Source organism: Rhinolophus sinicus, chromosome 18, assembly GCF_057876585.1.
Source record: "Rhinolophus sinicus isolate RSI-liver-muscle chromosome 18, RSI-T2T, whole genome shotgun sequence".
NCBI lineage: Eukaryota > Metazoa > Chordata > Mammalia > Chiroptera > Rhinolophidae > Rhinolophus > Rhinolophus sinicus.
In genome coordinates this window covers 111,255,559-111,270,659 of record NC_142518.1, presented here as the reverse complement: position 1 = coordinate 111,270,659, position 15,101 = coordinate 111,255,559, and the positions used below count along the sequence as shown (strand labels likewise).

General features: G+C 55.9%; 1 protein-coding gene across 1 annotated transcript; it reads right to left on the bottom strand.

The window, feature by feature from the left end:
- Positions 1-847: 847 nt before the first annotated feature.
- On the bottom strand, positions 848-15,064 carry IKBKG (inhibitor of nuclear factor kappa B kinase regulatory subunit gamma). The gene is made up of 10 exons (XM_019719158.3): positions 14,928-15,064; positions 11,488-11,689; positions 7,537-7,748; positions 6,625-6,743; positions 3,932-4,084; positions 3,270-3,366; positions 2,079-2,222; positions 1,656-1,798; positions 1,394-1,455; positions 848-1,126 (listed from the first exon to the last, which is right to left on the bottom strand). The coding sequence occupies exons 2-10, from the start codon at positions 11,672-11,674 to the stop codon at positions 984-986; spliced, it is 1,260 nt and encodes a 419-aa protein (XP_019574717.1). The 5' UTR covers positions 11,675-11,689; positions 14,928-15,064; the 3' UTR covers positions 848-983.
- Between the last annotated feature and the right edge of the window lie 37 nt (positions 15,065-15,101).

Here is a 15,101-nt window from a genome sequence, read left to right as displayed (position 1 = left end):
TGTGGGGACATCCCCCCATCAGACTACGAGGTGGTCGCAACAAGTCCACACCAAAGCAGTGGAGGGAAGGTGGGGAAATGCAACTACACAGAAATAGCCAAGTTTAAGTCCAGAACACACTAGTACACAGTCACAGCAGGAAAAGATCACCGCAACTTCCATCACACCAAAGGGCTGATTCCACTACTGACCAAGGAGCTCCTGCACACTGAGGAACAAAAGAGCAATGGCCCAAGAGAAAAGTGGGCAAGAATACGAACAAGCCATTCACACTACAACTGAAAAGGACCCTGAAGCATGGCGAGATGCTCAAGCCCTCTTACCAGGAAAATGCATGCCTGGCAGATGGCAAGAGCCCACAGGTTGGATACCCCTCCCCGGGGCAAGGCTGCGGGGAATGAGGGGACAGCAGGAAACTGCACGGGGGGCACCAGCACCATCTACCCTGTTTGCGGATGCTCAGTACTGCCGCTTCTAAGAATCCGACCCAAAGACACACACAACTGATGCGCATGGGTTTCCACTGCGGCCTTATTTATGACGAGAAGATGGGCAACAAGCCAAATGCCGTGGTGCAGCCTCCCCGTGGAATGGCATGTGGCCCACGAGTGCGCCGGGTATGCTGGAGCTGGGCCAGGAGAAACAGCCCCTCCCTTCTCAGCCTGGAAGTAGTTCTCTCTGGGAGCCCCGGCCTCGATTCTTCACTTCCCCAGTGGAGGTGGCAGAAGAGGGAGCCCCAGAGGCAAGTGGTTCAAACACGCAGCACGAATGAAAAGAGCAGAGCATCAGGCCTAGCTGGGGCCCTGTGTACCCTAAAAGAGGCGAACCAGCAGACGGGGGAGCTGAAGCGTAAGGTCCTACAGCTAGCTCTTAGGGCTCAGATAAGTAACCCGCTCTTTGTCACCTAGCCCATCATCCAGGACTGGGCAGATGGGAGAGGAAAGCAGATTGCAGTGTCCTGGGCTGGTCATCGGCAGGCGGCCCTACTCGATGCACTCCATGACGTGTATCTGCAGGGTGTCCATATCAGGAGCCTGGTACTGGCACTTGGGGCAACAGAAGTCAGGCGGCTCTTCGGGGGGGCTTCTCCTCTGGCTGGACAGGGCCAGGTGAAAGGAGTGGTGAGCTGGAGAAAGAGAACAGGCTCTGGTTATGGTACCAACTGCATGGAGGGGATGGGACAGAAAGTCCTGAGATATGACGGGACCACCGGATCCAACTCTCAGGGTCAGCACCGCTAGTTCCTTCGCTCAGCCTCTGGCCCAGTGTGGGGGACAGGGGCACGATGAGGAGGGGTGGCCAATGTGAGCTCCCACGTCCCAGGCTCTGCTCACTCGTTCACTTGGTGCCAGCACCCTGCCCTCACCCGCCCATCCTCCTGCAGCTCACTCACCTGGGGCAGGGGCCAAGGCGGGCTGGGGGACCTCTACGTGCCGCTTCCTCATGTCTTCAATCCTTTGAAAAGAGAAACTGCCCAATCAATATGTGGGAGCCAAGCTCCGGGGGCGCATGCAGAACGTAGGTGGCATAAGGGGAGGCTCAGGGCCAGCTCACCCTACCCGGACAAGCCAGGAGCACCCAGTGTCTTGCACTTACTCCTGGAGCCCCCCAGCGCCCAGCGCCCCTCCACGTGGGGCATGCGCTCCAAGGCCCACCTGGCCGACTCCTGACAGCTGGCCTTCAGCCTGCTATAGTCCCGCTGCAGCTGCTCCAGCTGTTCCTGCAGGAGCTCCTTCTTCTCGGCCAGCTTCTCCCGGGCCTGCCTCTCAGCCTGGAAGTCCGTCTTGTAGATATCCGCCTGGCAAAGCCAAAAGAGGGGGAATGTGCCGCCACCCGTCAGCCATTCATTGGACCTCTGTGCCCGGCACAAGGGGGCAAGGCAGAGCCCTTCCTGCCTCCCAGAGCCCACAGCACAGGAAGAGTCACCCCAAGTGCACTGAGTGGTCAAGGGATAGTTGTGAGGGGCTCCAAGAGCTTCTGAGAAGCCAGTACAAAATGACTCCAGGGACACATCAGATCCCATGCCAGTGGGCCTGGTCTGCTCAGCCGCATGCAAGCAAGCCACAGAGAGCCCTCACCTGGACCTTCAGCACCGAAACGGTCTCCATCACAATCTTGTGCTGCTCAGCCTCTTCCTTCAGCTTGTCGATCACTTCCTGTTTGGCCACCAGGGCCTCCTCGGCCTGCTGGAGTCGCTGCTTGAGATCTTCCAGCTGCATTCCCTAGGGATGGGCAACGGAGCTGATGGAGCCCAAGCCAGCCCAGGGCAGGGGTCATGCCACCCCCAGGTTGGCTGCTGCTGCAGGCAAGCAGAACCAACAGGAACGAAAGATTGGCCCTAGCTGGGCCGCACTCGGGTGATGCCAACCACAGGATGTTAGTGTGTGCAGGGCACAGGAAAGGTGGAGGCTGGACAGGATGTGAGGTTATCTGGCACACCTCCCACCCAAGTCAACATTCCTGTCCCAGGGTCCCCAGCTGGACTGCCCTCCTCCAACCCTCCAACAGACAGGGGTCACACTCCCTCCTCAGGCCGCCCACTCATGCTGAGCTGGTCTTCCGAAGTAAGGCTCTAGCACGTGCCCATGAAGCCGAGACCCACTTGTCCTTCTACTCTGCCACCTGGTCAAAGGTCTGCTGGTCCCTCACAGATACCACCCACACGGACACACTCACACCCAGACACACGCACACACACACACACACACCACCAAGCCTTCCCTCTGGAGATCAAAGGGCCATAGTTTTGTCATTAACTTTTCCTGTGTAACCCAGTTTCCGGCTTTACCCTTAAAAGTTGCCTCTGGGTACCTTCATGTTCGACAACATCCTTCTTAAAATGTGATCGCTAGAAACTGAACCCACTACAGGTCTGATGAGAACAAACGAGAAAAGGGCTCCTAGCCGACTTCAACACTGGGATGGAAAGATCCCTGGGGAAATGCGAGCCAGGAGCCGAGGTGGTGATGGCTGGCCGGAGGACCCGGACCGTGGAGGGGGCATCCGGAGGCCCAGCCCAGTCCACCATAGGCAGCAAGCAACACAGCCCAAGTGTGCCCATCTGCCCGCGGCCTGCCCTGAGCCAACACACTGCGGCCTTGATGAAACTGCAGGACAAGTTAAGTCTCCCTCCCAAAAGCCAATTCTGTCTACTCTAGGTAGGGCCTTGAGTTCCAATATCCCTGAATTTGGGAGAGCAGGCCCCATGGGATTGGAACCAGGGCCAGGTCAGTCGTAGGCAGTCCCGGGGACGTGCCCGCCATACTCACTCGGTTTCGCTCACTGGTCATCACGCTGCTCTTGATGTGGTTGTCATAGTCTTGGAAGAGCTGGTGATAGGCCACCTGTAGCTGGGCCAGCTTCCGCCTAAGAAAAGGGAGCTTTCGCTGGGGACACCACCTTGTCCTGGGCCAGCCACAACTTGTCCTGCATCCAACTCTACCCTCTTCCTTCTTGTCACGTCCACACCCCCGAATGGGGCTTCCGGAGCACATTTGTGCCCTAAAGGACATCAGCTCCGAAGCACACTTGGCTAAGTACTAATTAGTATCGCTTTCCTTAAAGCTAACAGTGTTTTAAGTATGAAATGTTTGTAACAGAACAGAACTGCCCTGCACTCTTCAAAAAAAGTCAACTTCATGGAAAACCAAGAATGGCAGGACTATTCTAGGTTAGACACTCAAAAGACACACCCATGAAAGGAAGGCGGAATCCTGGGCCTGGTGCTGTTAACATGAGGGCCCAGTGGAACGCGAACGTGGACAGGCGAATGGAGCATGTGATCCTAGCAAAGGTAGATCACCTGGGGGTACTGCTGTAAGGGACCAAACCCGACCCTCAGCCACAGCCAGTCCCTAACAGGGCTCCCCCAAAGGCAGCAAGATGCTGACCGCCCTCTGGGCCCATCCCTCCCAAGCCAGCACCCACTGACTTCTCCTCCGAGGCAGCCTGGCGCTCCATACGCAGGGCGGCCTCCATGCTCTGGGTCTGCATGCGCAGCTGGTCCACCTGCACACTGTGCTGTTGCTGCAGTGCCTCCCGCTCACTCTCCAGCTGCCGGGCCTGCTCGCTGGCCACCCGGGCCCTGGCACAGGAAAAGGGGATTCATGATCAGGAGCACGCCTGCTCACAGGATCCCTGCTGTGCTGACAAGGGCTGCCGGCAGAAGGCAGGAGCCCAGAGAGCACTAGAAGCCCTGCAGTCTAGCAGCAGGGCACAGGATGGGGTGTGGTTCAGGACAGCCTGTCAACGCAGAGTCCACACGGGGAAGAAGGGGGCGGTTCCATCACTGGAGATAGGGACGACTTCACGGGGCCTGGTTGGGGCGACGTGTTTGTGTCAACGCAGGGCCCGGCAAGCAACCATGTGCGGGCAGCCAGGAGACCTGGGGCTTAGGTTCAGGCCCATGACACCTGTTCTGGAAACCCCTTCAAAGGTGAAGGAGGCAATCCCAGAAGAGGGTGCTGCTGGGGCCAGGGGACAGGAGCCCCTGGGAACTGCCCGTTGGGTTCCCACCGATGAGTGCTGGGGCCCCCTGCTACAGCAGTCTCAGTGGAGGGATCAGGAGAGATTAGGAGAGGAAGTAGAGGCAGGCAGGAAAGATAAGCCTTTTCAGAAGGTGGGGGGGGCAGCTGGAGGGGGAAGCGGGGTCAGTGTGCTCAGGCAACGCTTTCCCTCCCAGTCGCTGTTCTAGAAGAGACAAGGAGGTGGCGGCCCACCTCCATGTCTCATCTGGAGTCCCAAATGTCCACACGTGTAAGGACAGACTCCCACCTGCCTGCCTGGGAGACAGCCATGGCCATGGCAGGGAATCCCTCTTTCCCTCTACACTCCTGCTGTACAGCTCATCTCTTCCCCTCTGAATCCCTCCACAGGCCATGTTCTGATCCAGGCCCTGTACTGTCCCCGGGGCCCTGACCTCCCATTTGCACACAGCTCCCGAAATCTCCAGTTCCAGGCTCCAGCCAGGTCATCCTGCTGTCCCCACTGTGAGGGCACTGGTGGGTGTTTCTGGGTGTGGGGAGGTCCCAGGAGGTTTGCACTGGTCTGTTTCTCCACAGTTGCCTAAATCTATTGAACATGCATTTCCATCTGTGATCAGACAACAGGTAGGCACGGACATCACCATTACCAGATGGAACTGCTGCCCTTCAGGGGCCCTGGCACAAGGGGAGGGAGGGCCGATCCAACACGACAGACCAGGGGCTCAGAGGGCAGCCACGTGTCTGAAGGTGAAAGCTGTTTAGATGGCCACACCAATGACCTGAGATACAAGCGAGGCTTCGTGCCCTGAGCCGCCCAACTCGGCATTTCTATGCTCCACCGCGTTGGGGAGGAACGGGAAAAGAGCTGTCCAGAGCCTACAGTTACCAGAGTAAACGCCCCTGCAGCGTGCTTAACTGACGCAGTCAGCTGCCAGACTGCATTGACAGCGTAATGCCTCCAGCAGCTGCTTTTACGTGCACAGAAAACAGACAGGCAGGAAAGACACCAAATTGTCCCCAAAGCAACACGTGGTTTTAGAAACCTGGAGGTACAGAAGAGCACATAGGGGAGAACACCAGGATGTGACAAGAGGCAACGAGACTCAGCCTCCCGACCGATGCCTTTCCTCTCGTGTGAGTTCTAGAAAAAACGTGTTCACAGTCTCCCACGTCGCTCTGATAATGGGAGGGGAAAACTCCTGCCTGCTTCTCTAGTCTCCTTCAAGAAGGTGTCCCTGACACCGCCCAATGTACCCTGATCATCTGCGCTGTGACAGCTGGGGCCACTCCTGTCAGCTGGACCTGTCTTTCTGGAGGGCAGCAGCTCAATGGCAGAGGAACCACACAAATACCCGTGTCCTTTGACCCAACGACCCCACTTACAGGAATCCCCTTTGCAGAAAAGAGCGACTGGCAGGCCTAAGGCGGCCAGCTCCGGAAGGGCCACTTGCAGAGGTGGCCCTCGGGTGGCGCCCGGGTAGTGGGCTGGTGCAAGTCCCCTAGGCCGACAGGACACTTTCCCTACTGATAAGGGCGGTCCCCGCACCTGGACCGTTTGCACAACAGCGTGGTTTCTGGAGCACCTGCTTTCTGCTGGGAGTTGGGTATTTGGTGTATGCCTGGCGCAGGGGGCCCATGTGACCAGCTCCCAATAAAAGCCAGGGTGCGCTGTGTGCTGACTAGGTTCCTTGGGTGTGCAGTGATGCATTTTTCACTGGCGGGAGGGAGGGAGAAAGGGAGCCTAAGGCCTGGGGTTCTCCCCCTGACCTGTGTCGTCTGTCCTCACGGGGCCTGGCGTGTATCCTGTCCCTGTAACCAACCTCAGCCCTGGGGGCACTGGAAGCGCTTCCAGAGACTCACTGTGGACCACGGCTGTGCTCTTGCCCCTCATAAATGCTCCCCAAGGAAATAATGCAAATTCCAGCAAAAGGTCAGAGAGCCCAGAAGTGCTGCTCCGACCCAGGTCCCGGACTGCTGGCCCACAGCTCCTCCAAGCACCTGGCCCAACGCCCCGTGGGTCACACACCGCGTTCTCCAGTCCGTCCCCTCACAGAGGAACCCCTGGAGGCTCCTAAACAGCCTCATTCTTCTCAGGCACCCTGACAGTGGCCCCCAGGGAGGGCGTCCCCGCCCCACTCACCTGCCCTCCAAAGCCTGCCGCTCCTTGGTGGCAGCCTCCAAGCGACTCTGGCTCTCCTGGAGCTCCCCTAGTAAGGACGTCACCTGGGCTTTCACCGAGGCCTTGTCCTCGGCCATCTGCTACATGAAAAAAAACCACTTCATGTCAGCAATGCTTTCTCGCCAGCTGCTCACCCCCGGTGGCCTCCAACCCTGGGGCAGCCTGCAAGTGCAGAGACGTGTCACCAGGAGGGCTTCTCTCTGGCCCTTGGCACCCCTATGCATCTCACCTCCAGAAGTTTCCCGACCCCAGCATGGCAAGTAAGGCAGTGGAAAGGGACTGAGTCCTGTGAGCCCATACTTCCAAGCCCCTGCTCATCTCTGCAGAGGGGGCACGATAAAACCCAGGGACAGCGGAGCACAGAGTAGCCTCACCTGTCGTGAGGCTGACAACCAGGCGTGAGGGCTGAGCCCCGCAGGACTCGCAGCCTGTCTGAGACTAGATGCCAAAGGAGGTGACATGCAGAGACAGCGACAAAAGTGCACGTCCCATTCCCCAGGCCCCAGGTCACTACAAGGTGAGACGGACTGCCACTGTTTCTATAAGACCTCCACCCTGGGCAACATTCCAGAGTTGTCCAAATCCCCACTGCCTGGTCTCCCGCATCAAACCGTACGGACCCAGGTCCCCCTGACCACAGGCTGCTCCAGCCCAGGGATGAGACTCAGCCCCCTGCGTCCCCGACCCCTTGGCAGTAACCCCTCCACAGTCACCACCACTCCTGAGGGTACTCTAGGGGACCCGAGCACAGGTTCCCTCTGGAAACACTGACATCCCCGTGGGGTTTCAGGACACACGTGGCTAGTGGCACAGGTAGCCAGAAAGCCCCGCTCACATGCTGCCGGGAAACGGCCTGCCCGCCCCCTCGGCTACCTGCTGGCATCTCTTCAGGTGCTCCACGTCCTGCAGGGCCTGCTCCCTCTGCTTCCTCAGGTCCACCTTCTCCTGACTCAGTCTCTCCACCAGGCTCCTGGCCTCCTGGAACCTCTGCATGAGGAACTCCTTCTCCTCCCTCTGGTTGCTCTGGAAACGCTGCAGCTCCTCACAGCACTCCCGCAGCATCTGGTTGCTCTGCCGGATGGCATCTGGCAGCACACGACACAGCACAGGGGACATGAGCCCTGGCTGCCCGCCTGCTAGCCCCTCCTTGGGCCAGTCACAGTGCTGTCCCCATAATCCCATGCGGCCTCTCACACAGACAGAAGGCTTTGCCTCTCTCAATTTTATGGAACGAAACGCTTCAAATTCAGTGATGCTAATGACAGGTCCCGACATTTCTCCAACAAAACACTGAACACAACAGCATCACTTAAGGTGTATGCAAATGTCACTTGCTTTGTAAGTGACTCTGCAACTCACTTGTATTCAGGGGGGGTCAGAGCACTGGGCCATGTCTTTGGGATCAGGAGGGCCTAACCTACCTGAGCCTTGGGGCACGGCCACCAGGGCAAACTTCCCCGTGGCATCACTGGTTGCCACCGGGGAGGGCCGGGAGGCTTGGAGCGGACCGGTTCCTCACCTCTCTGAGACTCACCATCTTCATGTGCATGTCCGACAGCGACAATCGCACCCATGCCATAGGATGAGGAGGGTTAGGTGAAAGAGAAAAAGTACCCGGCGTGCAATGCAAATTCAAGAAACAGCCGGTCCTGCCCTCAGCAGGTTGAAGGACGAGCATCAGCCCACGCCAGGCAGGCAGTCAGCAGAGGCCAAGGAAAGGACAGCCACACACCCAAGGGACACCCCAGGCAGCAGAAGCCCATCAGGGGTGACAAAACCAATCAGTGACATGCAACAGCTCTAGCAACGACAGAGCTATATAAGTCCGGGGCAGAGTAGCTTCACGTCACCCTCTGGTCAAAACCCTTGACTAGCTAACTAGTTCCTGCTGCTGGAACATTATTTTGCGGGAGCTGCAGTGGCTTCTGAGCCTGCCTCCAAAGCTATGTTCTGCACTCTACTGTCCCCAGGTGACTCCTCCCCTGCAGGGGAGTGACACTGAGCTCAAAGCCCTCGTGCTTCAGGCACAGCGTTCCCCCAGCAACCTCCACCTGTCCCAATCCTGCCCAGTCCCCCACCCAAGGCCTAGCTCAGGTACAACTCCTTTTTTGGTTGAGTTAAAACTCACATAAAATCAAATTCATTGTTTTAACTATTTTAAAGTACAGGCAACCCTTGACCAACATGGATTTGAACTACTCGGGTCCATTTCCACGTGGATTTTTTTCAATAAATGTACAGTAGGCCCTCGGTATCCCTGGGTTTCGCATGGTGAATTCAACCGCCCTCAGAATGAAAATGGTATTTTTGACCCGCGTTTGGAAACCTGAGGATGCAGAGGGCAGACTCTATGCGTTGTTCTGCGCCACTTCATAGGAGAGACTTCAGCATCCGCTGATTTTAACATGGGGCTGGGAGGGGTCCTGGACTCAATCCCCCGTGGATATCGAGGGACGACTGTAGTGAAGGTTTTGGCGAGTCAAGTTATACGCAGATTTTCAACTGCATGGCGGCGGGCAGGGTCAGTGCCCCTAACCCCTGCCTTGTTCGAGGGTCAACCATGTAGTCATTCAGTGGTTATAATGCAATCACAAAGCTGTGCACCCATCACCTCGGTCTAGTTGCAGAACACTGCCATCACCCCCAAAAGAAACCCCATACCCGCTGGCAGTCACTCCCTACTGCCCGAGCCCCTGGCCACCACTCATCTGTTTCTCTCTTCGGACTCGCCTCTCCCGCACGTGTCACATAAATGGGCTCCTACATTCAGTACGTGCAACTTCTTCCATAGTTTCCCCCCAAATATTCCAAGCAAAGTCTATGTCCCCCCTCCCGCTCCCTCCTCCACAGACACAATCATGAGCATTGATGGGGGCAGATACCTTCAGGACCGCAGGGGTTTGGCCGAGGGCCTGACACACTGCAGCTGTTTAGCAGACATGTGTGAAGGCAACTCGCTGCACAGGCACAGGTCAGGCCGTGTGGCCTCGAGGACTCCACTTGCCACTGGAGCCTGAGCTCCCAGGTCGGGGGTGGGGGAGCTGGGGGTGCAGTGCTCCCTGCACCAATGGCCTGCCACTCTCTCACCCCAGTCCCCCTTGCCAGAGTGCTCTCCTGGGGACGAGCAGAGGCCACACACATGGCCATCAAGGGTGAGCTGTCTCCCTACCCCCAACCTGGCTGCCAGTTCCACATGGCCCCGACACAGCCAGACACTGGACAACCTCAGGGGTCACTGTTGGTGGTTATAACAGGAGGGGCGCTACTGGCATCTCATGGATACAGGCCCAAGATACTGCTCAATACCCCGCAGTAGCCACGACGGCCCCTAATGTCTGAGCGCTGAGGCGGAGGTGTCTGCCCTAAAGGCGGGCAGGTCCTGTCGGCTCTGAGTGCGCGAAGCAGGCCAGGCCTCCAGAACCCCACACAGCCCCTTGGTGGCAAGCTAACTGCACTGGACCCCTTGCATCCTGGAAGGGAAGTCGATCTGTCTTGACAAGAAGGAGAGACACGTATTCCTGGCAGGAGTTTGCTTCCTGACCGCAGGGCCTCAGCCAGCACCACTCTCTGAAGAGTTACAGAGCGTGTGACTTCTCAGCACATGCCCCATGTAACAGCCCATGACACCAGGACACACTAGCCAGCCAAGGAGGTGGGGGAGTGGCCTCGTGACTGTGGCCTCCACTAGTTGTGGCCCATGCCAACCTGGTCCACGAGGACAGTGGACAGCTGACTGCAAACAACTAAGTCACTGGCACGGGGGCCGTTTCGGCCAGGACGAGGCGCCATGTGGTGTACACGGGGCTGTGACCTTTCCAGGCCCTGAGCTCCCACCAGGCGCCCAGGGATGAAGCAAACAGGGACATGTGCCACCCTTCCCTGTGGCTCTGGGCTCAGCAGTCTACAAGGTCCCCACAGCAGAAACACAGACTTTCACTGAATTAGAAGCTAGGGGCACCCAGGGCCAATCGTACGTACCAAAGGACTAGCGGGCCAGATCTGGAGCCCACCTCCCCCGCCCCAGCGCATGATCAGAAGGGTGGGGCACTGCCACATGGGGGGGAGGGACAGGCATGGATGTGCCGACCCAAGGGCAGCCATGCCACCTGAGGGGCACCGTGCAAGGGACACTGGGACCTGGAGAAGCTGCCCCAGATACAGCTGAGGATGTAGAGGGTGGGTGAGCAGGGGCTGTGATGGAGACAGGGGTGGGATGGCCAGGAAAGAACTGGACTCCCAGCTACCTGGGGGAGGGGATGCTGGAGGACAGCCTTCAGCTGAGGTCTCTTCACAGAGCCACCTGGCCCAGGGGCAAAGGCCAAGGACCCCCTTCCTTTCCCAGAGCAGGCCACGCCCCCTCCCCACAAGACCCATGCTGTGCCCCTTCCCAGGCTAGCCAGCGTGTGACCAATTAGTACAGAGATATGAAGGACTGCCTGTATTGGCCCAACTTGGAGCAACTCAGAGTGTCATTCCGGCTCCAGAGCTCCCCGTAGGCTCGGCCTGCACTGCAGCCCAGCTTCTCCCTCTGCCCAGCCCTGCTTCCTCCCTGTCCTTCCCTTCCCCTCCCTCCCTCAGTGTGGGTCCTCAGAGCACTCAGAATAAACGTCCTATAAGCTCATCTCCATCTCACAAGATGCTTCCGGGGAATCCCACCTAAAACAAAGAGGGAGGGCAGCTGAGCTGTAATCGCTAGCTGGCTCCCGGATACACACCCACCCCCAGACCCAGTAAACACATAGGCATAGGTGAGTAGAATAAGCCTTCCCCCAGCAGGGCTGGGTCCCCTGACTTTTTACCACACACACCCGATGTCCTCCTTACCTCGGAGCTCTTGATTCTCCTCTAGACAGCGCTGGAAGGTCTCAGGAGCGCCCTGCTCCGAAGGCAGGTGGAGCATGGCCGGCTTCCCCAGAGAAGACTCTTCACCCAGCACGTCCTGGTCCCCGGCCGGGCCACCGCTGGGCTGCACCATCTCACACAGCTGACTCTTCCAGGGGGGCCCGCTCATCCAACAAGTCAAGGTCTGGGAGAGAACGGCAGCACAGGTGTCACACGAGACCCATACAGAACTCTCTTACCTGCAGGACAAGGGGTGTCGTGTGTGCAGCAGTTCTGGGGCCAAGCTTTACGCAGAATGCCAAGCACTTTGTCGAGTGTAATAGCATGCTAAAATGGGCTTTTTGGTCTAAGAAGTGGCACATACTCCCATTCCAGAGGAAGGTGCAGGCCCACGTGTGGGACTTGGGAAGGCCATGGTTCAGCACCAGTTATAAGCCCTGCCTAGCAACTATCTCCGGGCTGTAAGCTGAAGTGAAGAATTTCGCCAAAGGGGAAAATAAGAGAGAGAATTCATTTTGGAGGAAGGTGTCAGTGTGCTGGCTATCCTACCACATACACACACCTGCAAGCAGGAATAGAGGGCGTTGGCCCCTCACCTAGTGTAGTGGATTGAATGGTGGCCCCCCCAACATGATACATCCATGTCCTGACCCCAAGGACCTTGGGAATGTAACCTCATTTGGAAAAGGGGTCTTTGCAGATATAATTAGGTGCAGGATCTTTAGAGGAGATCTTCCTGGATTAGGGTGAGCCCTAAATCCAATGACAGTATCCTTATAGGAGATAAAAGAGGACAGCCACAGACATAGGAAGAAGCCATATGAAGGTGGAGACAGAGACTGGAGTGGCCACAGGCCAAAGGACACCTGGGGCCACCAGAAGCTGGAAGAGGCAGGAAGGACCTCCCCTACAGCCTCTGGAGGGAGCACAGCCTGCCCACACTTGATTTCAGACTTCCAGCCTCCAGCACTGGGAAAGAATAAATCTCTTGCAGTAGCCCTAGAAAATTAATGCACCTACTAAGAAGGGTTTCGAGGAGACCACTCAGAACCTGATGAATGTTCCCTGGAACTGAGGGGACAAAAGGGAAATCCAGTATCTGACTTTTTGCTTTAGAATCTGCAAGTGGGAGCTGGGCTGACAGCCTAAGACCACAGGGCAGAGACACAGGCTGAGCTGTCCCCATTCTCTTGTGAACCAGAGAAGAAGCAGGTCATGAGGGACAGTATCAGCCTGGAGCCCTTTTCAATCCTGCCCAAGAAGACTGACTACCTGTCGGAGGAGGCCACTCTCAGTGCAAGTTTTGAGGCCTGAGCTGAGGGAGGCTTTCACACCAGATAAACGTGGACATTTGACTACCACACTGAACACACCACTAACTCATCAGCAGCATCTGACCAACCACAGATTCCTCTCTAAGCTCCCAGGACAGCCCACTTTCCTGGTTTTCCTCTGACCACACTGGCTGCTTGTGCTCGATGCCTTTCACTGAATCCTCTTTGGTAACCCAGCCCTTCACACTGTGGTGCCCCGGGGCTCTGTTCTAGGATCTCTTCTCTTCTCTGTCCAGTCCCTCCAGTACTAAGCATCCAGCCTCATGGCTTTAACCCCCCACCTTAATGTCAATGATGCTCCAAATTAGCCCTCTTTCCTGAACACCGCACTCACATATCAAACTCAACATCTCCACTTGGAATCTAGGAGTCCTCTCAAAACTAATCTCTCTAAAACTGTTCCCGACAGTTCCCAAAAGCCAGGTCCCACAGCCTTCTTTCGTGTCAGCTGATGGCAAATCCATCCTCTCGTTATCAGGACAAATACCGTGGAGTCCGTCTTGACTCCTGTCTCTCACAGCTCACATCTGATCCATCAGGAAATTCTACCAAAATGTATCCCAGAATCGATCTGATGACACTAAGCAATTAATGTTAACTATTTTAGGTGGGATATGGTACTGTGGTTATGTGTTTGTTTTCAGTCCTTTCTTAGAGATGCATACTGAAATATTTACACATGGTGTCTGAAGTTCACTTCAAAATAATAGGGAAACTCCTAGGTATATACCAAAAAGAAATGAAAACACATGTCCATACATGAATGCTCACAGCAACATTACTCATAACAGCCAAAGAATGGAAACAACCCAAATGCCCATCAACTGATGAATAATCAAAATCCAGACATGTTACAAAATGGATGAATCTTGCAAACATTATGCTAAGAAAAAGAAACAACTCACAAAAGACCACATATTGTATGATTCCATTTATATGAAAGGTCCAGAATAGGCAAATACACAGAGACAGAAAGATTAGTGGATGCTTAGAGGCGGTGGAGATGGGGTGATGGGGTGTCAGCTAAAGGGTACAGGGTTTCTTTTTGGAGTGATAAAAATGTTCTGGAATTAGTAGGTATGGTTGTACAACTCTAAATATATTAAAAACCAGTGAACCGTACACTTTAAATGGGTGAACTGTGTGGTATGTGAATTATATCTCAACAAAGCTGTCGTTAAAAAGAGTAATGGGAGAGGATTGTAAAAGGTGTAAATTAAACAAAATTAGCCACAAGTTGATAATTGTTGAAGCTGGAAGGTGGGCACATGGGATTTACTACACTCTTCTTCCTACTTTTGTACGCCTTTGTAATTTTTCTCAATAAAATGCTCAAAGCACCATTGTCTCTCACTTGGATTACTGCAACAACCTCCTAACAGGTCACCCCTGTTCCTACCCTTGCCCCTTACAGTCTGTTCTCCCCACCTCGGTCAGAACAATCGGCCTAAAAGGTAATTCCAATCATGTCTCTCCTCTAATCAGATCTCTACCATGCATGGTTCCTCATTACCCCCTGTGTAAAAGCCAAAGTCCCTACAACGGCCTACAAGACCCTGCATTATCTGATCCCCTACTGCTTCTTCTCCAAGTACCTCACTCACTCTGCTCCAGCTATAATGGCCTCCTTGCTCTTCTTCCAACATGCCATGATGGCCCTTTCATCCTCAAGTCACACAAACGGTATGAGGTCAGGCAGACATGAATCGTTTTTGAAAAGTGAGCAAACGGAGGCACATGAGACAAGACACTTAGCTGCCAACTCTGTTTGAGGTCTTTTTAAAGCATTTAACAACCTCACACACAAGCAAGTTTGAACAGAAAATGTCTCCGAACTACAAGAGTCATCCACGAACTATGGGTGTGGTCAGACTCCGCGGCAGCGGAGGAGGGACCGGCGGAAACAGTCCCGCTCGCCTCCAAGGTAACCCGAGTCCTGCATCGGCCCGCCTGGGTCAGTACTCTAGAAGCGGGTGGCAGAAACGGACCGGGCCCAACAGGAGGGGGAAGCCTGGACGTCCGGGGGAAATCTAGGAGGCGGCGGAACGCCCACCGATGGTACCCTGTCTTCGGGGAAGAGAACCACACCTTTCAGCAGAATCAGTCCGACGTGAGAAGGATGGGAGCAGCGGGCCACGAGCGATCCTCGGGCCCCGTCGCTCCGAGAAAGTCCCGGTTCCGCGGTCGCTTTTCCCTTCTCCCCCACGAAATTCCCACTTCCGGCTTCCGGTGTCGTAACTGTGGGATCCGGAAGTAAAACAC

Excerpts from the sequence above, each read along its gene's own strand:
- IKBKG (XM_019719158.3), bottom strand. The coding sequence starts at position 11,674 with ATGAGCGGGCCCCCCTGGAAGAGTCAGCTGTGTGAGATGGTGCAGCCC. Across the intron at positions 6,744-7,536 it reads ACCTGAAGAGATGCCAGCAG|CAGATGGCCGAGGACAAGGC; the intron begins GTAGCCGAGGGG and ends TTTTTCATGTAG. Across the intron at positions 3,367-3,931 it reads CAGGCTGCCTCGGAGGAGAA|GCGGAAGCTGGCCCAGCTAC; the intron begins GTCAGTGGGTGC and ends CCCTTTTCTTAG.